At 56.9% G+C, this 20,861-nt stretch overlaps 1 protein-coding gene and 2 long non-coding RNA genes across 9 annotated transcripts; 2 read left to right on the forward strand and 1 right to left on the reverse strand.

The window, feature by feature from the left end:
- Positions 1 to 2,566: 2,566 nt before the first annotated feature.
- AGAP2 (ArfGAP with GTPase domain, ankyrin repeat and PH domain 2) lies at positions 2,567 to 19,018 on the reverse strand. Of its 5 annotated transcripts, none has more exons than XM_043564615.1 (19): positions 18,859 to 19,018; positions 12,211 to 12,269; positions 11,527 to 11,614; positions 11,258 to 11,343; positions 10,963 to 11,110; positions 9,798 to 9,932; positions 9,363 to 9,472; positions 8,804 to 8,962; positions 8,556 to 8,642; positions 8,364 to 8,468; positions 7,757 to 7,919; positions 7,458 to 7,577; positions 6,607 to 6,735; positions 5,644 to 5,703; positions 5,263 to 5,411; positions 5,068 to 5,158; positions 4,739 to 4,961; positions 4,362 to 4,617; positions 2,567 to 4,197 (listed from the first exon to the last, which is right to left on the reverse strand). In XM_043564615.1, the coding sequence occupies exons 1-19, from the start codon at positions 19,016 to 19,018 to the stop codon at positions 3,955 to 3,957; spliced, it is 2,571 nt and encodes an 856-aa protein (XP_043420550.1). In that variant the 3' UTR covers positions 2,567 to 3,954. The 5 variants fall into 5 exon arrangements, with proteins under 5 accessions (XP_043420550.1, XP_043420548.1, XP_043420547.1 ...); XM_043564613.1 differs by lacking the exon at positions 18,859 to 19,018 and adding an exon at positions 13,966 to 15,250 and having other exon boundaries at positions 2,567 to 4,153; positions 4,372 to 4,617; XM_043564612.1 differs by lacking the exon at positions 18,859 to 19,018 and adding an exon at positions 13,966 to 15,249.
- Positions 8,371 to 14,463, forward strand: LOC122473833. The gene is made up of 3 exons (XR_006294723.1): positions 8,371 to 8,489; positions 10,176 to 10,182; positions 14,452 to 14,463. It is a non-coding gene; the product is annotated as an uncharacterized LOC122473833 (long non-coding RNA).
- Positions 14,992 to 20,340, forward strand: LOC122473832. 3 transcript variants are annotated; one of them, XR_006294722.1, is made up of 5 exons: positions 14,992 to 15,097; positions 17,415 to 17,681; positions 17,820 to 18,029; positions 18,438 to 19,171; positions 20,059 to 20,340. It is a non-coding gene; the product is annotated as an uncharacterized LOC122473832 (long non-coding RNA). The 3 variants fall into 3 exon arrangements; XR_006294721.1 differs by lacking the exon at positions 14,992 to 15,097 and having other exon boundaries at positions 15,807 to 17,681; XR_006294720.1 differs by lacking the exons at positions 14,992 to 15,097; positions 17,415 to 17,681 and having other exon boundaries at positions 17,713 to 18,029.
- Positions 20,341 to 20,861: the final 521 nt, after the last annotated feature.

The raw sequence follows: 20,861 nt of genomic DNA on the forward strand, positions 1-20,861 counted from the left end.
CCTGGGTGGCTCAGTCGGTTAAGCGGCCGACTTCGGCTCAGGTCATGATCTCGCGGTCCATGAGTTCAAGCCCTGTGTCGGGCTCTGTGCTGACAGCTTAGAGCCTGGAGCCTGTTTCAGATTCTGTGTCGCCCTCTTTCTCTGACCCTCCCCCATTCATGCTCTGTCTCTCTCTGTCTCAAAAATAAATAAGTGTTAAAAAAAATAAAAATAAAAAAGAAATGTAAGCAGGTGGACTTGTGAAATCCTGCTTCCCCAGATCCATTTTTATCTGTTATGGGGAGGAATGCTTTACTGTGCAAGACCTGAGACCCTGCCTCAAGTGCATCTGTAATCAGAATTCTGAGTTCCAATCCTCACTCCTTTATTTACTGTCAGTGGGGCCGTTGAACCAGCTACTTTAGTTTTTGTTTATTTGTTTTGGTTACTTAACTTTTCAAGTGCTGCTTCCTCCCGGGTAAGTTCTGGATGATTGCACTGGCCTCCGATGGTGGTTTTGAGTATTGAATGAAATCTAGTGTGTGTGTCATGCTCTTAGCACAGCACCTGGCCCACAGGAAGTGCTCAATAACTTCAACCAGCTCCTGAGTTCTGAAGAGACCAGATGGTTCTTGGAGGCAAGAGCCTTAGAAGGAATCCCAAAAGCTGATCTGAAGCTCCATTGGAAATCTTTCAGAATAGGGGAGCGGGCAGAGACTGGGGCAGGAAAGTTCTCTTTGATTTGATAGGGATGGACTCAACATCATCAGAAAGCTGAGTTCTGGAAACATGGCTAGATTCAATCATCTTGTACCTTCAACAGTAAATTCGTTTTTGCTTTCCTTTGGCTTTTGGTGAAACTCCCATGGAGAAAGTCGGCCTGCCCCAGCTGTGCTAAGGCAACCAAAAGGAGGCGAGTGGGATGTGTGGCAGATAGCAACCAGGAGGGGATGGGGAGGGACAGCAGGAATCCAGGTGAGGATACCCAAGGTGAGCCGGGAAGGTGGCATGGATGGAAAAGGGCAGCAGCTCCCCTTCAACCCCCCACCACCCCGGGGAGTCTCCTTCTAGAATCCTATTCTGCACAGCCTGGAGGGCTTGAAGTTTTTGTCATTCCATCCACTACACCCTTTATATTTCCCACAAGGCCAAAGATGCAGCCCATGATAAAAAGAATTCAGTGGATTACTTAGTGTTGGGATTTGCTGCGGGGAGTTGCTGACACCTTGACCACCTTCCGCCACAGGCTGGAAATGAACTTCCCACCGGCCCATGCTTCCCTCTGGTGATTTCATGCTCTCCAGGGTCCTTACTTCCTCCTCATTCATACTCTCTCACACTGAGCTTCTGAGGAAGGGAGTGAGTTTTTGCCACTAAGAAGTAAAGTGGAAATGGAGCGTGGGAGTCCAGGGTCTCTGAGCCAAAAGACAGACGGGCCAGGCGTTCCTGTTTGACTCTCTTTTGCTACTTTCCCCTCTTCCTTTCGTTTTGCCTTCCCAAACTATGCCCCTGCATCTGCACCTGTCACTGCCCCTGCGACCCTGCGTTCACCTTTCCTGTGTCAGGCTGCTGTGCTGGGTGATCCCTCGGCCTAGAATCCTGGAGAATCAGGGCCTCCACGTGAAAGGGACCTAGACCTGCCGCTGCAGCCACACCTTGTTAGCTTCACGGCACACCTGTAGCTGTACGTCGTCGTCGTGGGACTGAGGGGAAGGGGCCTCTACCAGAAGACGCGGGGCCACTGACTGAATGACAACGTGCGGTGGTTGTGCCCAACCTGCACTGGCTGCCGGCCCAACACCACTCCACCTAGTCCTTCTATCAGGGCAAATGCTTTCTGCTGCGTGTGACAAACAGGATTGGCTACACGCTGAACCAGAAGAACTGCAGCTGTTGGGGCAGCACTGGCCTCAGTCTGCTGGGGCCTCAGTGGCCCTGTAGATGACATGGAGGTGGGCAGATGTCCACAGCAGCTGGGCATGGAGTCTGCAGACACCGGGGACTTCGGCTGGGAGACAGACTTTCTACCTCTGTTCCCAGGTCCTTACTATAATGAGCTCTACCTCTGGTATCGGGTACCTAGGGTGGTCCTCCCCGGCCAGTGCTGGAGTCCTTACCAGGTCCTTCTCAACAGATATTGTTCAGGTTACAAATAAACAGATGCCACCAAGGTAACCCGCTCAAGGCCACCTAGCCTTGAAGTGGAGGGCCTGGTTTCAAATTCAGATCTGACTCCAAGGTTCCTGCTCTCAACCAAAGCTACCCCCTCTGCTCCCCTCTCCAAGCAGCCTCTCCCCTGTCCTCAGAGTCCCCTAAGTTCCACACGGCAGCTCCTTCCCAGAAACAGGGTCATCTTGGGAGTCATTGACTTTTCTGCTCCCTGGATCCCCACTGTGGCTCTGCCCTGCCTGTTTCCTTCCACCACATGATGAAGTATCTGACCTGCCACCTCGTGCCTGGATGTTGCCCTGTCACCAGCCCTGGCAGAGGCACCCTCCGCTGGGCCACTCCCCGCCTCCAGTTCCCCACCTTGACCAAGACCGTTCCCTGACCCGCCTCTTAGAGAACAAACCAGCAGCTCAACCCCTAGACAAAATCACTTCCTCTTTAATTGCTGTTGAAGAAGATTCACACCACCTGCCTCAGAGGAGATGGGGGCCTTTCCCCCTGCCCCCATCCCTCTCCCCTCCCCAAAATTACCTGGTCCTTTGAAAAATATTTTAGCCGAGAGAGAAAGAGAGAAAAAAAAAAAAGAAAGAAAAGAAAAAAGACCGGAAACCACTGACACAGACGGCCCAAGGGCTGGATTGATTAAAGGAGGCAGGGCTGGGCCAGGTAAATCCACCCCACCACCCCCTTTCTGGGGATGGGGAAGGAGGCCTGGTAACCCTCCCAGCCACCTCACATCCTCTTAGCCCTGGCTGGGAGGGATCATGGGGTTGAGGGACGGGTCTGGAGCTGCTCCAGTGGAAGGGAGGGACTGGACAGGAAGAATAGTGGGGGAGGGGTCCCACTGTAGGGGTGCCCCCTACCCCAGATCACCACGGGCGCTGCACAGTCACAGGTACGCAGTCACGGTCACAGACACTCACAACCCGAGAGCACCCCCACCCCACCCCACCCTCTGCCCACCCTTGGCTTCCCCTACCCGGAAACGCCCTCCCCGAGCCCCTGCCCGCCCCTGCCCCCTTGTTGGGGAACAAAGCAATAAATTACAAGGTCCCTCCCCAGTCCCCTTAGCCCGCTCTGCTCCTTCTCTTCTCCCTCCCAAGATAGTAGTGAGGAGGGACCCAAGCTCTTGGCTCCCCCGGCCCTTTAGCTTCCATCCATGGGTGGGTGTGGGGGGACGTCCTGATTTCCACTCCTCATGGTCCCTTTCACGGAAAGGGTTGGGGACCCCCCTACCCCCTTGGGCAGCAGGGGTCCTGCCCCTCGCTGCCCTTCCCCCTTCACTGGGCAGTGAGATTAGCATGGAAGAGGTGGGGGCCCGGGTATTGGCCCCAAGTCCCGGGGCTAGCCCTCCCGCATACTAACCCCTCCCCCTGGCGTGGCGTCGCCCCAGGAGCCAGCCTGGGTTTGTGCTCCAGCCTTGGGATTGTCGAGCACAAGCAGGACTGGGTCTTCCCCCCTCCACCCCTAGGGGGCGCGAGCGGGCATAGCCAAGCTCCCTGCAGCAGGTACCGCGACAGGGCGTCTGCTTCCGCAGACACCCAGTGGGTAGACCCAGCGCAATCCAAGTGTGGAAACGGTGGAAAGGGGGCGTGTTGAGCTGGGGTCTCCATGCCTTTTTGGGGAGAGGGAGGTGAGTTTGTGTCTTCTGGGAGGCGTGGGGGCTGTGCCCTCGTGGGGGAAAGAAGTGCTCCCGTGGGGCGGGGTGCGGTTTAGAGAGGTGAGTGGGTGCATCTGTCCAGCGGTCCACCCGGTGTGGTCGTGCCCGGCCCGCGTGGGAGTGGGGGTGTCTCTCCCGCTGGGCAACTATACCAGCGCGACGGGGGCGTCGGCACGGCCCATGCTGGCGGCGCTGCTCCTGCGGCGGGGGCTGGGCGTGGCGGTGATGCTGGGGGTGGTGGCTGCGCTGGGGGTGGTGGCTGTGCTGCCGCCCTCACCCGGGCAGCCGTGCTGGAGAAGGATGTCGGCGCACAGCTGGCTTCCAGCCTGGCGGGCGTAGAACAGCGCCGTGTGGCCCTGTGCATCGCGGGCGGCCACGTCGGCGCCGTACTAGAGGACAGAAACGGCCGCGTCACCAAGCGTCCCCGTAGGGCCTACACTCGCAGACATTCTCCCCACAATTTCCGGGCCCGCTTCCAGGATCCCCCGCTCCTGGCTGTTTCCTAGGTGGAGCTCTCAAAGACCCCTTTCCCCACCCCAGCACCCCCACGTACCCACAACAGCAGTTGCGTGATGACCACGTGGGCGAGCTCGGCTGCCAGGTGAAGCGGGGAGCGGAGCTGCGGGTCCTCTACGCTGGTGTCGAGGGGCCCGTGTCGCGCATGGGCCAGAAGCAGGAGAACGGTGGCCACGTCCTGGGCCTGCACCGCGGCCCACAGCTGGCGGCCCAGAGGCTCCTCTGGAGTGCCCAGCGGCGCCAGGAATAGCAGCTGCTCGTACTTGGCGCGAATCCATGACTCCCGCTCCTCTCTGCAAGACCAAGGATGAACGGGAAGGGCTCTAGGGACCGTCACCCAGGACCTCTGCCCCTTCCTCGGCGAAACCTCTCGGGATCCGCACACCCTAAGCGACCCCCTTCCCTCACACGTACCGCGAAGAGTCCCGCGTGGGTTTGGTGCGGCCCCGCGTGTCGCTCTCCCACACGCGGTTGGCCATGTCATTGCCAATGGCCGTCAGCACCAGGGTCAGCTCCCGAGGCCAATCGTCCAAGTCCAGAGAACGAACTCGGGACAGGTGTGTGCCCAGGTTCCGGTGAATGCCAGAACACTCAATGCAGATGAGTGCGCCCAGGTTCAAACTGGCCCACGTGGGGTCTGGGGAGGGAGGGCAGAGGTTGGCTTCTGGCCGGACAGGCAGCATTCGCCAACTCCAGCGAATCACATTCCCTCCCAGACCCCTCCGCTGCCCCCTTGCGCTCACTGGGGGCCCCGCAGTCCACGCAGGTAGAGTTGCCCTTGGCGTTCCGGATCGCCTGGATGGCCACCGCTTCACTTTGGCTGTCTGTGCGTAGCTGCAGAAAGGGTTGGGGTTTGTATTGACTCTCCCTCTGAGCCCTTCTCCAGACTCTTGAGACACTCATCTCTGCTCTCCCGCAACCCTCACCCCGACCATTACCTTGACCTTGCTGCTCTCACAGCATTGCAGACTGGCTAGGATCTGACTTTCGATGGCCTGGACCCAGGCATCCCGCTCCTCAAAACTGGCTGCCTCAAAGTGCCACGTCTGACCAGTGCTGGACACGATCAGGAATTCGAAGTTTTCCTCTGGGTGGGGGGATGGGATGAGGGTCATGAGGGACAGGGTTCAAACAGGGGTTGCCTTCCCCAAACCCTTCCTCCCTGATGTCCATCCCAAGCCCCTGGGAGTGGGGCAGAGGGGTTGGGGAAGCAGAAGGTGGGGGAGAGCAGGAAGCCCGAGCACATGCAGGGGAAGGCAAGGGCACCCCCACCCATCTGCACCCCAGCTGAGCGCCCCTCCCAGCTCCCCGCTTGTTACCTGCTTTATAAATATTTCTTAAACTACCAAAGGATTTTAGTTTCCACATTTTGCGCTTGGCTGGTTTCCCGAAGCGAAGGAGATAGAGATAGAATGGAGAGCAGAACAGAGAAAGAGACCAAGAAAGGAGAAAAAGAGAGGCAGATGGAGAGATGGAGAGAAATAGTGACAGAGTGCCAGAGACAAAGCAGGACAGACAGATGGGGAGAGAAAGCAGAACTAAAGTCAGTGGCCCCGGAGCAGAGTAGAGCAGAAGCCAAGAGCCATGAGAGTAGGCAGATCTGGAACCTGGGTCTGAGCACCCAGCAGAGAGCAGGGCGTGGGGACCAGTTATCATGACCAATGAGGAGCCAGGTCTCTGGGAAGGGAAGGGATCTGAGTGAACACAGGGAGAGGGGGCAGAAGCTGAGTCATGGGCCTGGGACAAGGAGGTCCTGGGGTTCCTGAGGAGTCTCAGGGGTCTGGGGAGGTCACCGGGGGCAGGAATATGGATCACTGTGGTCAAGGGCTGTTGGCAGAGTTTGGTGACCATGAGAAGTTATGGGGAACAGGGGCTGGGTGGGCGCAGAGTCCAGGAGCTGAGGAGTCACTGGGGGACACTGAAGTCAGGTGATGAGTCACTGGGGACCATAGGGGGTTCTGGGTGTAGGGACTGGGATGGCAAGTGGAGTTGAGGGCAGGAACAGAAACCAGAGGGTCATTAAGAGAGGTGACAGGAGCTACAGACTAATGGGGGACATTGGGATGGGGAGTGGCAGGGCTGGGAACATCGTCTGGCGAACGGGAGGAGGGACAGGAGCTGAGTGGTCTTCATCCATTTCTTAGTAAGTTATGTGCAAAGTGGTTATGATAGTCAAGCACTCAGCTCAGGCACTTTTCCTCCTCCTGAAGGAGCTAGGCCAGGGATCTGGAGTTGGGGGTGAGGGTCCAGGGTGGGAGTGGAACTGCCCACCAGGGCCTCACCTTCAGCCTGCCCAGCTGAGCCTTCGGTCTTGGACGGTGTTGTCAACTTTTTCCTCCTCTGCTTCTTCACCATGGGAGAAGGAGGGGGTTCCCGACTCAGGGGGCTCAGGTCTCCAGATGGGGTACAGTCTTAGGGAGGGGGACACAGCTACCTCAGTTGCCCCCTCCACAGATTTCCTGATTTCTCCATAGCCTGTCTCCTCCCCTGAACTAGCTTTGGTCCCCCTCCTCTCCAGGAGGTCCCCCTTGATCATTCCTGGGGAGGTGGGCAGATGAGTGGTTTAGAGTCAGACCTGCACTCAGATCCTGGCTCTGCCACTGACTGGCCTTGAGACCTTGAGCAAGTCACTTAATCTTCTGAGCCTCAGTTTCTTCATCCCTAGAATGGGGATAACAATCTTGACCTGACAAGGTTGTTGTGAGGATGATTTGTTACCATTTACTTGTCACATATATACGTACATATATTATACCTCCAAACATTTCAAATACTGATGGCTGGCTATGTGCTGGACAACGTTCTCAGTTTGTTTAAGCCTCAAAGCAACTTCTGAGATAGAATCTATTATCTCCATTTTACAGATGAGGAAACTGAGGCATGGAGAGGTCAAGCAACTTGCCCCAGTGGCAAGCCAGGATTTAAGTTCAGGCAATTTAGCTCTAGAACCCACTTGTGTTTAACCACTATGATAATCATAGTATGACTGAGCTGGTGCCTGGCACCCAGCAGATGCTCAGTGTATCCACTCATGCACTGATTCCAGCCTCCCAGCTTCTACCCCAAGTTCATTTCCCACCCACATCCCATTCAGATCTGGAAGACAGTGGATGGAGGGTGGGTCCTCACTGACCAGTGCTGAGGGCTCGGGCCAAATTCCGGTCTGGCTTCAGCAGGTGCTTGGATGTCTGGTCTGGTGGTGGCTGCAAGGAACTGGGGCTGGGGCTGGGGCTTGGGGTGGGAGTGGTGGCTTCTGTAGGAAGGGGAACAAGATAAAGCTTCAGCGAGCCCCTCTGTCTTTGGGCCCCACTCCTTATGTAGTCCCTCTTTATCACCTACCCTCCCACTTACCCAGTCCCAGCCCCCACTTTCCTCCTCCTTCTCCCCCAGCTCTGGCCCCTCTCCTGCTTCTTTGTCATGAGAACCACTCACCAGGACCTTCACCCATCTGCACAGTGCTCATGTCCTTGACCAACCCGTTGATGCTGGCTGAGGGGCCAAAAGCAGAGATGGCTCTTGGGGGCCTTTTACCAGGGACTTTGACTGTCGTTCGTAGCAAGTCCATCTCCTTGCCATGGGTACTGTGGATGTAATCCTGGAGGGGGACAGGGGTTGAGAGTACGGGAAGGCTGAGGTCCTTGGTGCTGCTGGAAAGTGGCCAAGAGTATGGGTTGGAGAGGTCCTAGAGAGGGGACACTGTGTTGGGGGCTGCCTGTGTTGGGACGAGCTTCTAGGGGATGGGCCCAACAGATCTGGCCTGCGACTATCTCCTCCAGAAAGTATTCCCTGGATGGCAGACCCAGTGGAGGTCCTTCCTCCATGCTCTCCCACTAAACTGCAAGTCCCTGGGGAGATGTCTTTACTTTCCCATCTCTAGCATGGGTGCACGGTGGATGCCTCACACATGGCTGCTGAACTTAAGAGAACAGGACCAGGGCTTGCCCAGAAATGACATTTACGTGTGTGAGAGCACAGACCGGTAGAGGCGCAAGGGTGTCCAAGGCTAGCCAGTGTGGTCCAGCCAATCTTTGTCACTCACATTAATGCTGGGGTGGTAGAGTAGGAAGCCGTTACTGGACAGGGTCACGTATTTCTTCTTCCATTCTTTGTTCAAGGAGTTGCCACTTCGCTTCAGTAGGAAGCTCTGGAGTACGGAAAGAGACATGTGGGAGGAAAGCCAGTCAAGACCAGCTACCTGCCCCAACCTGCCCCCAGCCCCTGGACCACCCACCTGTTTGATGGGGATGGCTCGCCCACTCCCTGTTGTCTCTCCCCGACTGTCCAAACTGCGCTTCTCAGAGTCACTGCCCCGACGATTCTGGAATGGTTATTGGCATCAGTTAGAGAACGGATAGAGGGATCCACTGATGGAAGGATGGGGAAGACGATGAAAATGGGCCCAACAGAGGAGTCTAGGGACCAGGGAAGATGGGCAGGGAACAGGGAACAGGAGGATGGGGGAGTCATCGTGTCCAATACCGCAAAAAGGCTGGTCCTGCGCTTGGCTGCCCGGTGCAGGGACCCTGGAGTGCTCAATCCGGCCACTGCAGCTGCCTCAGCTCGGAGCTCCCGGTGACCAACATTGGGTGAGGATGGGAGGGAGGAAGAGTAGTCGCTAGTGTGGCCCCCATTGCTAGCCTGGGGATCGATGAAGGAGTCAGCAGAACAGTTGAGATGCTCCCGCCCCACCAAGCTAGAGTTACATCTAGTGATGAGGGATTTGAGACACTCCTTGATCTCATCACTGTTGACTTGTATTATTATTAATAATAAAACTCCTCACTGTCATAGTGCCTTAGGTTTTGCAAGTATCATGCCATACGATCTTCCTGAAACCTTGGGAGGTATGGGTGCTCGAGGATATTACAGCATTTCAAACCTGGTTGATTTCTAGCCCAGTGCCCTTTTTAAAAAATGGTGTCACTGCCATATCCATTTGTCCCCCTCCCCCACCTCCTTAGGTCCTCTGTACCTGTTCTTGGATCACCAGCCCCTCCTCTGCATCCTACCAGCTGTGGACCCTGAAACCCCAACTCACCTGTCCAGCTACAGGAGTGGAAGCAGCTGAGTGGCTTGGGGAGCTGGGCAGGGACTTACAGGCAGCCAGAAGCTGTTGCTGTTTTCGTAAGGTCACCACCTTCTGGGCCACTGAAGGAAGGGGGAAAGGAAGGATGCACGAACGGGGCAGATACCCAAGACCCCCGCCTCTGTTGCCCAGTTTTGAGAACTCCCCAGGAGATAACACCGGTGCCAACTTTACCATGGCCTTCATGCCACCTGTAGCCTGAGCAGCTCATTCAGCCCAGAAAGACCATGTGGGTATTAAGCACACCTTCTCTGACCTCTCTGATCCCTCCTCCCTCCCATGCAGGCTAATTTCCCGTCACTCACTGGGAGCGGCCTCCATGCCCAAAGAATACCCCAGGCCCTCAGCTCCTGGCTTCCCACGTGTCGGAGGAGTCACCGTGCTCACCCTCCTGGAAGACCCGGTCCACATTGAGCCCGTAGGTGGCGCACGTCTCGTAGTAGCTGCAGCGTTTCATGTCCGCGCACAGAGCCCTGGCCCGGGCATCGCCCACCACTCGAGGGGAGGAAGCACTAATCCTGTCTGAGGGGACAGGAAAGGGGCAGGATCGGATGAGGGGGCCTTCCCGTCACTTTTCCTACTTTCTTCTCCCTTTGGCTCCAGTCCCAGGCTGGGCCCACTAAGGACAGGTTATGAGAGAATATTCCCTCCTCTTCGAATGCAGGGCCCGGCTCACAAGCCCAGCTGCGGTATGAGTAGGCTGGGTGAGCTCTGTGCACGTGTCTTCAAAGAATACTCGAGAGGTGAGCAGAGTTTCCTGACAAGGTCTGAAGTGGCTGAGACTCACAAGTGACCATCACCCTGCCCTGCAAACCCAGTGAGCCCTGATCTGAGTGGGAGGTCATCTGGTGTGTGAACTAGGAAAAGGCTGAATGTCCACGGGCAACAGGTGGACTGTTCCCTCGGCAGCAAGGAACCAGGAGGCAAGCGGCAGGTGGAAACGGGCCCCTGCAGCATAGGCCTCCAGACAGAAAGTCCTGCCAGCTCAATACCGGTGGGTACGGGGCCATGGTGGCATCTGAGCACCTCTGAATCACTTCTGTGAGAATTTTACAATTCTATAAAAATTCTCTGCCCCCTTTATTTTCGCCATCATTTCATTAATGCTTTCTCTTTGTTAGATACGTTCCTCTGAAAGGTGTCCGCCTGACCCAGCTGAACCAAGGGAAAGATGGAAGGCTCCTGTCCACACCGGAGCCTGAGATTTTCTGTTTCCCAGGGTGGTGACAGGAAATGACAGTGTGAGAACACAAGGTGAGTGACACCTCAGAGGAATGGAGATTGCTGTGATAGCTGTCCCTTCCTTCCTGAAGAGTCCTCTTTTCTCTGCTCAGACCCGGGGATGTTTTTGTTTTTGTTTTTGTTTTTATTTGTTTGCTTTGGTTTTTTGGTTTACTGGCTCCCTTATTTGGAGACCAGCCTCCTTCCAGGGGGTTACTGCAGTCCCAGGGCCATTTCCACACCTCACCATGCTCTCACCTATGTTGGGCAACACCTCAGCAGCCGTCTCAAGGACTCCCCTGAAAGCCGTGCTTCCCCAGACCCTCCTTACCTTGTGTCCCCACCAGTGCCAGTGCCAGGCCTCCTCGTCCTTCCCCCCGAAGGGAGCTCAGCTGCCCATGGAGACGGCTCACGGCCTGGAAGCTGTTTTCATCCTCCAGGCTGAAGACCAAAATGACAGCATCTGCCCAGCCTGAGAACTTGCGGGGCGTGAGGGAGCAAAGGGAGGGTCAGACAAGTCCACTCCTCTGGACATGATGCCCAGGGAGGTCTGGGGAACTAGAGCTTTCTCTCTCAGCCCCTGCCGACCCCAGCCAGCCTGCCTACCCTAACACCTTAGCTCTCACCTTGGCATCAGGTGCCCCAGCTTCCTCTCGGATCAACACCAGATGAGTCTGTCCATCCACCAACATCTCTTTCTTGTGTTGTTCACCTGTCCAGGAAGGTTGGAAGTGGTAGTAGGTCAGGGGTCACAGGTCACGAAGCTTCCCCATGCTTCTTGTACTTTAGCTATTATGGCTGCATCCTTTCCTCCAGAGGTCTCCAAAGCTGCCTAGTCATTGATCCTGGATTCCTGACCCAAAGCCTTAGCTTCCTATGGCTCCTGAGAACTCACTTTCTGTCTTCTCCAGCACCTGGTATGAGCCAGTCAAGAATCGGTGGATGAGCGATGACTTCCCGCTCCTGGCGTCGCCCAGCACGCCCTGAGAACAAGATTGTGGAGTAGAGATGGTGAGAATTAAAAGGAGGCCAAATGCTTGGGCCTGAACGCTCCAGAGAACTCAAAGACTGGCAGTGTTAAATCATCCAAGCAGGAGCCAGCAGGGACCAGATGATGGTGGGTCAGGTGAGAACGTTCGGGAAGATCAGATGAGCATGGTAAGAAAGGATCCCAAGCTCAAAGTGGACCACAGGCTGAAGATTGTCAGCAACCCAGTACTGTGTATGTGGGGGGGGGGGGGTAGGGGGGGAGGTGGTCACGTCACAGCCCTAGACACTGGTTGGAAAGTTTTACCCAATTCTGTGCAACAGAACATGAAAAGCTAAAGGGGAGATGCCAGAAATGAGGAGAAGCCTGGAGGAGGACCGTGGACAAACAAGAAAAAAGAGACTAGAGAAGAAAAAGTTGTAAGGATAGATCAAGCCCCAGGAAAGTGCTACGAAGTCAGGATCTCAGGAGAACTGGAAAACTATTCCCCATTCCCACAGAGACAGGGAAGGGAAGAGGTGAAGGGGAGAGACTTGAGTGAGGTGGGTAGGATGTCGGCCCTCAGACAGACTAAGGGACTCGGTTACCTACCAGGCGCAGTTCAGGAATAGAGCGGCTCAAAGTCCATTCCTGGCTATTGACCACAGCTTCTGTAATAGGAAAGGAGCCATAAGAGAGGATGTTGCAGGCCCAGGAGCATCCCGACCCCTCAGCCACCCCTCCTCCTTTTTCAGCTTCCCTTAACCCCCAGGACTCTGGCTGGGCCAGAGAACTATGTAGAAAGGCTAGGTTTGAGAGTGGTCCCCAGTCCTCCCATCCTAGCCGCTGCTCTCCCCACAGCTGTTGCTGCCGCTCAGTGGTTGCTTAGCAACGGAGCCAGCTAGACAAAAATACTTCAGTTGGCATCTCCCTTAAAGCACATCCCCAAACGTAAGTCCCTGCCCCAGATGGGGGACCAGGGTTCTGACAGTGGTGGGTTTTTCCCTGTGGAAGCACGGAAGAGGGTCTCCTCCCTGCCGGCCTGACTTGGATTCCCGGGCAGATCCTGGGAGGAGGGGCTGGGACATGGAAGGGAGTGGGTCTTCCTCAATCTCCACTTCACAAGAGAGAAACTGAGGGATATCCCTCCCCCTTTTCAAGGTCAACAGCATGGTGGCCCAGACCGCTTCCTACAGCCCGAGCAGTGGAGCTTGGATTTGTCTATGCTTCCCTCTCCCACACCTTCCCCACAAGCACTCTCTGAAAGAAGTGTGGGGAAGGGCTCAGTTTCCTGGCCGGGAGAAGCCACAGGCCTGGGGGCGGGGGTACGATGCTCCTTCCGCCCGCCGGTCCAGCCCCCGCGCCTGACACTGGCCGGACGTTCCCGGGGCGCCGCAGCTGCGGCGGGAACTCTGGGATCCGGAGCCATCTGCTCCCACCCGCTCCAGAGCCAAACCTCGGGGGCCGCCCCCGCTCCCGAACCGCCTCCCCTCCGGGGAGTGTGAGCCGCACCAAGAGTCCCTAGCCTGTTTCTTCCACAAAAAAATAAAAATAAAAACAAATAAATAAAGACACCCTTCCCCCGAAAAAAAACCAGTACCTTCTCGGTACCCCCTCCCACGTCTCTGGGGGGTAAAAATTGCCTTTGCAGCAGTTCCGTCCCCCTGAGTCACTCCAGGGCAGCCCCCTGGGGGTTTCAACGCCGCTCTGGGGACAGGGTGGGCTGTGGGAAGTGAGGCCTCCCATCCGCCCCCTCTCACTTCATGTTCAAGTATTCATCACGTTCCAGCCCCCACGCACTCCCGCACTCCCGCACTCCCTTACTGCCCAATCCACCTTCACTGCACGGAAAGAAACTAGAGTCCCTCCCTGCTGCCTCACTAGCCTGGTCTCAGCCCAGGGAAGACCTATCCCTGGCGAGCAGCTGCCTGCAAGGTCACTCTCCTGCCACCTGCCCCAAGCGCTCAAGAGAAACTGAGGCTGCTTTATTCCCTTCCCCTTCAATATCCCTCCGGGCAAGGCAAAGCTCTGTTCCCACGCTCCCAGAGTCCAGCTGAGACTGGAAGTGGGGTCTGAGCCTTCTCTGCGAGCGATTTCCTACAGTCACTCCGACCAAGGGCATTATTTTCCCAAAAAACTCTGAGGCTTTCTGAGTCCCTCTGAAATCAAGGCATCTCTCAGGTCGCACAAGGTAGCTACCCACCTCCTTTCAGGACCCCTTAGTCTTTGGAAGTGGAGTGAATTTGGTTCAACCCCCCACCCAAGAGAGAAGCTTCCTTAGGTCAATCCTGCACACCTCTCCTCCACCCCAAGCTGAGCATTCCACATGCCCTCCCCTCCCTGTTCTCAGGCCCTGGTCCTACTCACTAGGGGAGGCGCGGAGCTCTGCGCCCAGCAGCTCCCTGGACCCGCTGCCAGAAGACAGGCCCGGGGGTCCGGGAGGGGGCCCGGAGCCAGGAGGCCCCCCTGTGCTCTTGGTGAAGATGCCGCTGATAAACTTGAGCATCTTGCGATCTCGAGTGGATGCTCGGCCCCCCTCCCGGCCCCGTTTCAGCCCTGGAGCTGGAGGCTCTAGAGTGATTGGAGGTGCAGGCCCAGTGGGCTGCGCGGAGGCGGCGGTGACAGCAGCGGCTGGAGCCGGGGTTGCTGGGAGGGTTAGAGGAGGAGGAGAACCAGCAGGCGGTCCCGGGTGCAAGTCACTGTTGTCCAAGGTCTTACTCTTGCCTTTCCGAGGGGACAGCTTCCCTCGGGCTCCGGACCCAGCCCCGACCCCACCAGAGGTCGTGGCTGCCGCTCCCCCTCCCCCGGCGGCGGCGGTGGCCGCGGCGGCGGTGGTAGCGGCGGCGGCAGAAGCTCCAGTCCCCGCGCTGCTCTTTGACCCCTTGACCCTGGGCTTGCCTTCGCTTTCGGGCCATGACAGGCGGCTACCCGCGCCCTTGCCCCCGCCGGCTTTGGCGCCACTCGTGGTCACGGTCTTGCAAGGCTTGGGAGCCGGCGGAGGAGGCGCCACCTTGAGCCTCCGACTGCCGGTGCCCGGGTGCGGGGAGGACGAGCCTGGGACGCCGCCGCCAGCCCGGCCTTCAGGTTCCGGCCCCCCCCAGCTCGGGCTGCTGAGCAAGGGGCGCCGGGAGGTGGGGGCGCCCCCGGGCTTGGGGTCAGGGCTCAGCCCCCCGGAGAGCGGGGGCCCCGGAGGGGCGGCCCAAAGGGAGAGGCGGCGGCCGGGAGCGGGGGAGACGGGGCGGGCCGGACTGGCCGGAGCCGGGGACAGGGCGGGGGGCTCGGCGCCCCCGGCGCCCGCGCTGCTCGTGCTGATCCACAGCGCATCCTGCCGGTGGAAGAGACGCTCGTGCCGCTTCTTGCCCGGCTCCTCCGCGCCTCGGGGGCTGCCAGGATCCCCGGTCTCGGCACCTCTGGTCCCGGGGGCGCCGGCTGCGGCCGCAGACGGAGAAGGCGGCGGCGGAGGCACCGACTCGAGCTTGACCAGGGTCAGCGAGATGAGGTAGGTCGTTGTCCGGCGCTGAAGAGCGCCCGCGCCCCGGCTCATGGGGCCCCGAGACCCCCGAGCTGGGGAGGGGAGGGGACTCCCCCGGACTGCCTCAGGGGGGCCCGGCCATGGGGCCGCCCTGCTCGCTGCCCCCAGCCCCCGGACCCCGCTGAGCCCCCAGCCCGGCTCCGCTGTCGCCGCCGCCTCCGCCGCCTCCGCTTGCGCCCCCCTCCCATCACACGGGGCGCCCCCTCCCCATGCTCCCCGCCCTGCGCCCCCACCCCGTTGGAGCCCCGGGACCTTGGTGCTGCTCCAGGGAGGCGCGCCGGACCTTGCACCCCGGCCTGGGTGGGGGCGCCGAGATGGGCGGAGGAGGGCGGGGAGGACAGTAGTGGGGGCAAATAGGGGAGAGGGAGGAAAAGGGGGCAGAAAAGGGGGACCCGAGGCTGGGGAAGAAGAAGAGCCGCTGCGGGGGAGGCAGGGGCGGGGAATGGGGACTCAGGGGACAGGGGCCGGGGATGGGGGTCGGGGAGGAGGGTCTGTAGGAAGGTGGGAAGCTAATGGGCTGGTCGTGCGGGGGATTCGCAGGGGCGCGGGGAGGATGCTGGGGATGGAGATACAGGCGCCGGCGGGGGAGGAAAGAGGGAAGCCTTAGGGGGTGGGAACCCACGGGTCTGGGGTCTGGGAAGGAAGGGGCGTGAGATCCCGGCGAAGGGTCCGGGGGGCTCGCCGGGGCTCGGCTCGGTCCGGATGCGCGCTGTGTCCGGGCGCTCCCCTCACATTGAGGAGGAGGCGGCCCCCCCCGCCCCCCCCACCCTATCTCCCCCCCAACCTTCTCTCCACCAGCTCCGCTGTCTGAGAAGGCGGTACAAAATCCAGGACTGGATTTCCCTCCCAAATCCTGGGCTGGATTTCCTAGAACTTGGACTCACCTACTCCAACAATCTAGCCCCCTCCCCTAGCACACCACGGTTAGGGAGCGCGACTGTTGGGTGTGTCATTTAGGGACCAGGGTAAAAAATCAGTTCGTGGGTGGATGGTCCGAGGGGGAAACGGAGCGAATTTAGGGGGTCACTGCCAATTTGGGGGAAGTTGAAGTAGGGAAATGGGGAGGCCTGAAATCCCTTTCCCAGTACCCCTTGTCTCCCCCAGGTAATTGCACGCTGTTCCTTTCCCCATCACCCAGCCGCCTCGGCCCCCCCCCCCCCCCCCCGCACGGCGATGCATTGGTCGGGCCATGAGCCCAAAGTGTCCCAACTGTCCCAAAGTGAACTTGTAAAGTGTTCCCTGGGGATGGGGACAAACATGGAATTTAGCAGGGTAGGAAGGAGGGGGGGTGTCTTAGGAGGGAAGGGATCTAAGGGCTCCAGGACCCCAGGCCAAAAAGTGAGTCAAAGGCTCCAGCTTGAGGTGGAAGGAGAAGGAATACGTCTACAGATTGACACCCCCCATACCAAAATGCATCCAGTCTCCATAGCAACCGTAGCTCCAAGAGTGCCTCAGAATCAGCGGGGATAAGCAGAGAGGAGAATCGGTGTGTATGGCGGGTGGGGGGGATCTGCCAGGGGACTGGGGTTAAGGAAGGCACCATCCTCAAACCTGATTACCCACATGTGAGGTTTTTAGCACCCCTGAATACAAGGACCCCTTCAGTTGAGGTGGGAGGCGGCATCTTTTGGGTTCCCATTCAGTCTCCTGAGGTTTTCAAGGTGGAGCTCTTTTAGAAGGTTAAAGAGGAGATAGAATGGAAAACGTCTGTCGGCTTTGTGTCTACCACCCTTCCAGGGACCCTGGAGTTCGACTCACTGTCCTCTACCCTGGGGAGAAGGCTGAAGGCGTTAGGCCCATGGGGAACAGAGGCTGAGTGAGACTTGGCAGGGATGGGCCTGAGTGGTGGGAGGCCTCCCCACAGGCTTGGAGACACCCCCCCAACCCACTCCCCTTCACCCCCCTTACCCCCCCCCCCGACTCGGGGAGTCTCAGTGTTCCCCTAATTTGGCGTCCCACCCTCCTGACGCAGCTGAGACTATAATAAGTGCTGGCGTGGGCGGCTCTAGGAGGCAGGAGCCGACAGCGTGCTTGGCCTGGTAGGGGGTGAGGGGGGGGTGGTACCAGGATGCTGGATGCCCTTTGTTCTCCCTGAGACCTGTACCCAATCCCTCTTGGGTCCAGTCCTGAGGTCAGCACCCCCTCTCTCCACCCCACCCTGGGATGACACCATTCCCAGGACAGGAGACTCTTCAGTAGCCTTTTCTGAATTTTCTGAAAGAGAGGGTGAGGGAGTTTTGTTGATTCTGCGTTAATTTTTCCTTCCTTCCTTTGGTGGCCTCAGTTTTCCTTTATGTTCAGTGGGAACAGAATCCTGACTCTTAGAGGAGTTGAACAACTCGCTAATGAAGAGCGGAGTCTTCTGGGAGATTTCAGCCTCCACCCCTCCTCACTCCCTCCTTCTCCAGAGCTAAGTGGAGCTTCTCTACCTGGACTAAACCTTTTTCCTCCCCCTCTTTCTTTTCTACTGGGATGGGGCTTGGAGTTCCTCCCCTGGGAGGCCCCATGGGGCCACTCCCTCCATGTGGTCTTTCCACCACTGAGGCTGTAGGTAAGGCACCTGCCAGTGGTTGTTCTCAGCAAAGGGTGGGGGGGACAGGAGATGAGAGGGGCACTAGCCTCAGAAAGGCAACGGGAAGGGGATCAGACTGTCCCCTGAGGAACCCGAATCAAATGTTCCTTCTCCAAGTTATGGTCTGGTGGCCTCTGCAGTCAGAGAAGTCCGGCAGGAGGTATCCCTGATGGAAAGAATGGCCTCTCGACCCCCCACCTCCACCCCAAGTAGGCAGCTAAGAATGGAGCAGCTGGGAGACACCAGGATATGATGAAGGACGTGCTCTTCCCAGACACCTTTCACGGACAACATAGCTGGCTTTTGTCGTTCTTTGCCACCTCAGAGGTAAATGGGATGACAACAGGCTGGAGACCACTTTCAGTTCCACCAGTTCACTAGTGGTGGGGCCTTGTGGATATGGAGTAGCTGTTCCTGCTGGGGCCCCACCACAGGATTGAAGGTTGGGGTGGGCAGGAGGATGTGGCGGATGGTGTTGCCATGGCAGCACTTCCTCCCTGTGTTGTCATCACTTGTTCTAATGGCACTAAGGAGGTAGAGCGGAAGGTGTGTGTGCTGGGGGTGGTGGGGAGGACAGGAACAGGGGCATAGGGAAGAGAGGGGACCGAAAAGAGTCCTGGGGACTTCTTTGCACTTTAGCTGTGCAAAGCATGTAGTAGGAGTGGCAGTGTGTGCCTGGGGGCCTGAGATTCTCTGCGTGGTGTATTTTCAATGTGTGTGTGTTTCTCTCTACAGCTGGAGAACAAGAGGTCACCGATCCTTTGTGGGTCCTGGGAATGGACACATTATCCAGTCCCAGAACCTCCTGCCCCATACTGCTTCCTGCCCTGGACTCCCCAGGCAGGGTCCAAGTCTACCATGGGTCTGTCACAGCCTCTCTTCCCCATGCTCACCCACTTCTCCATTGCCAAGAAGGTCAGCTCAGCAGTGACTTGTATTTTAATCCCCTGGGAGAAGGATCAGAATTGGGGAAAGAGGGAGAATGACACCTCCCATATCTTTTTCCATCGTGTCCAAATGTATTCTTCCCCCGAGTCCCAGCTCCATCTAGAGGACTAGGAAGTGGCTGATTGGGAAGTGACGTGTGACACAGCAAGCCCTCTATCCCCCTGCTGGTCCCCGAGACACCCAAGTTTGGAGCTAACCCTTCTCTTACCTCGCACACTGTCCAGTGAGGCCTGGATGCTGTTTCGAAGTTCAGGGTCGCCCACCCTCTCTGCCAGCTTCCTGAGGCGGCTTAGAGACTGCTTGGCCACCTCGTGTCGTCTGACTTCTGCTCTCACTGCAGCAACAGCCAACTGCCTCTGGGCATGCATGTTGCCCAGACCTGTCTTGCCAGGCTAACAGCAACTTCTGGTCCTGAAGCCCATGGCCCTGCAGTCCCCAAACCCCAGAAGGCCCCTTCTGCTGTGCCTCAGAGCTCACCGCTCCTGCCCGCCCTTCCGTCTGTCGGCCTCACTTCCTGACTGGTGAGTTTCAAACCCACAGCCCGGGACAGCACTACCTCCTGCACCTCCCACCCCCTCTAGCGTTGGCTCATCAACTTTGCCAGCCAGCCCCTGCTATGATTCCCCCAGCCAGGTGGATGGAGAGACCTTAACAAGGATCCTAGGGCCTCCTGTGGGAGGTAGCTAATTAAGATGGGTGTTGGTGCTAGGAGAATGTGGCAAGCCAGGCCCCGGGTGCAATCCCAAACTCTTGGTGACCAACAGATTTGTGTTCAGTCTCAAACCCTGACAGGAACGCATACACACTCGGTCTCACTCTTACAGCCCTGCATTCCAGCTTAGATTGTACCCACCGCCCATGCCACGCATCCAAAGAGCTTGCATACCTACAGTTTGCTCCATAACCCTTCCTTAGTCAGCCACCCCACGGTAAGCAGCTTTTAAAAGGCCAGGTAGTTATGGGGAGAACAGGTTATGGAGGAGAACAGTAATTCTAACCAGACAAAACCACCAGGCTCTCTGCTCAATTACTTTCATAATAATTATCTATAACACTTAATAGTTTACGACGCACTTTCAAATATGTTGTCTTCATGACAGGCCCCAGGGGTGCAGGAAAGGAAATCGAAGCTCTGAGAGGCCAGTGTGAGGTGAAACAAATCTGTGGGTCTAGGTCTCCTTCTTTTTTCAAGTTTTTATTTTTAAGTAATCTCTACACCAACATGGGGCTCGAACTCACAGCCCTGAGATCAAGCACCGCACGTTCCACTGACTGAGCCAGCCAGGCGCCCCATGGGTCTAGGTCTTCTGATTATAACTCCAATACTCTTTTCACTATACCCCCCAACCAAGATGCTTGCTAGTCAGTTTCCCTTATCCCTAATACCACTGTCTTGCCCTTGATGTAGGACCTGAAAGAGAAGAGGGTGGATGAGGAACTGAAGAACAAAATGAAGACTCAGGGGAGATATTGGGAGAAAACAGTGGCTAGTTTGATCTAATCGCTTTGCTTCAGGACTCAAACCTTTCTGGCCCTGCCAAATGTCTCTTGGCCTGCATACCTTCTTGACTTAATTTGTGAAGGATAGCAGATTATAACTATGGATTCTTTATTGTATAGTTAGAGACAAGGGAATCAGAGTTGGGGTTACCTAGTGGAACTTATAAAACAGCCTGATTATAATAGCGAACATTGAGTGTTTACTATATGCCAGGTAATGTCATAAGCATTCTGCATATATTAACTCATTCAATTCTCCTAACAACCCAAGAGACAGGTGTATTGTTATTTATCCCCATTTACAGATGAGGAAACATGCAGAGAGAGCTTAAGTAATGGGCCAAAGGTTACACAGCCAGTAAGTGGCAAAGTTGGAACCCGTGCAATCTGACTGTAGCAGTTAAGATTTACTGCTCATGCAGTCCTAGAATCTAAGTACATACAAACTGAAATCATCCCGTGGGGTTGAAGGGAGGTTTTTCGTTTGTGTTCCCATTACCACTGTTTCTCTTGGAAAAGAAGAATTATGCCTTTTCTCATCTCCGTGAAAAGCATTTATTCAATAATAAGCATATTGATCAACCTCTATGCCCACCTTCAGAGTAAAAATGTGGAGACTCCTCCTTCCTCTCATATTTATTCATATTCCAGACCCCTCCCTTTGGCTTTTTTTTTTTTTTTTTTTTTGCAAGCCATGGATCAGGCATGTGT

The sequence above is a fragment of the Prionailurus bengalensis genome, chromosome B4, assembly GCF_016509475.1.
Source record: "Prionailurus bengalensis isolate Pbe53 chromosome B4, Fcat_Pben_1.1_paternal_pri, whole genome shotgun sequence".
Lineage (NCBI taxonomy): Eukaryota > Metazoa > Chordata > Mammalia > Carnivora > Felidae > Prionailurus > Prionailurus bengalensis.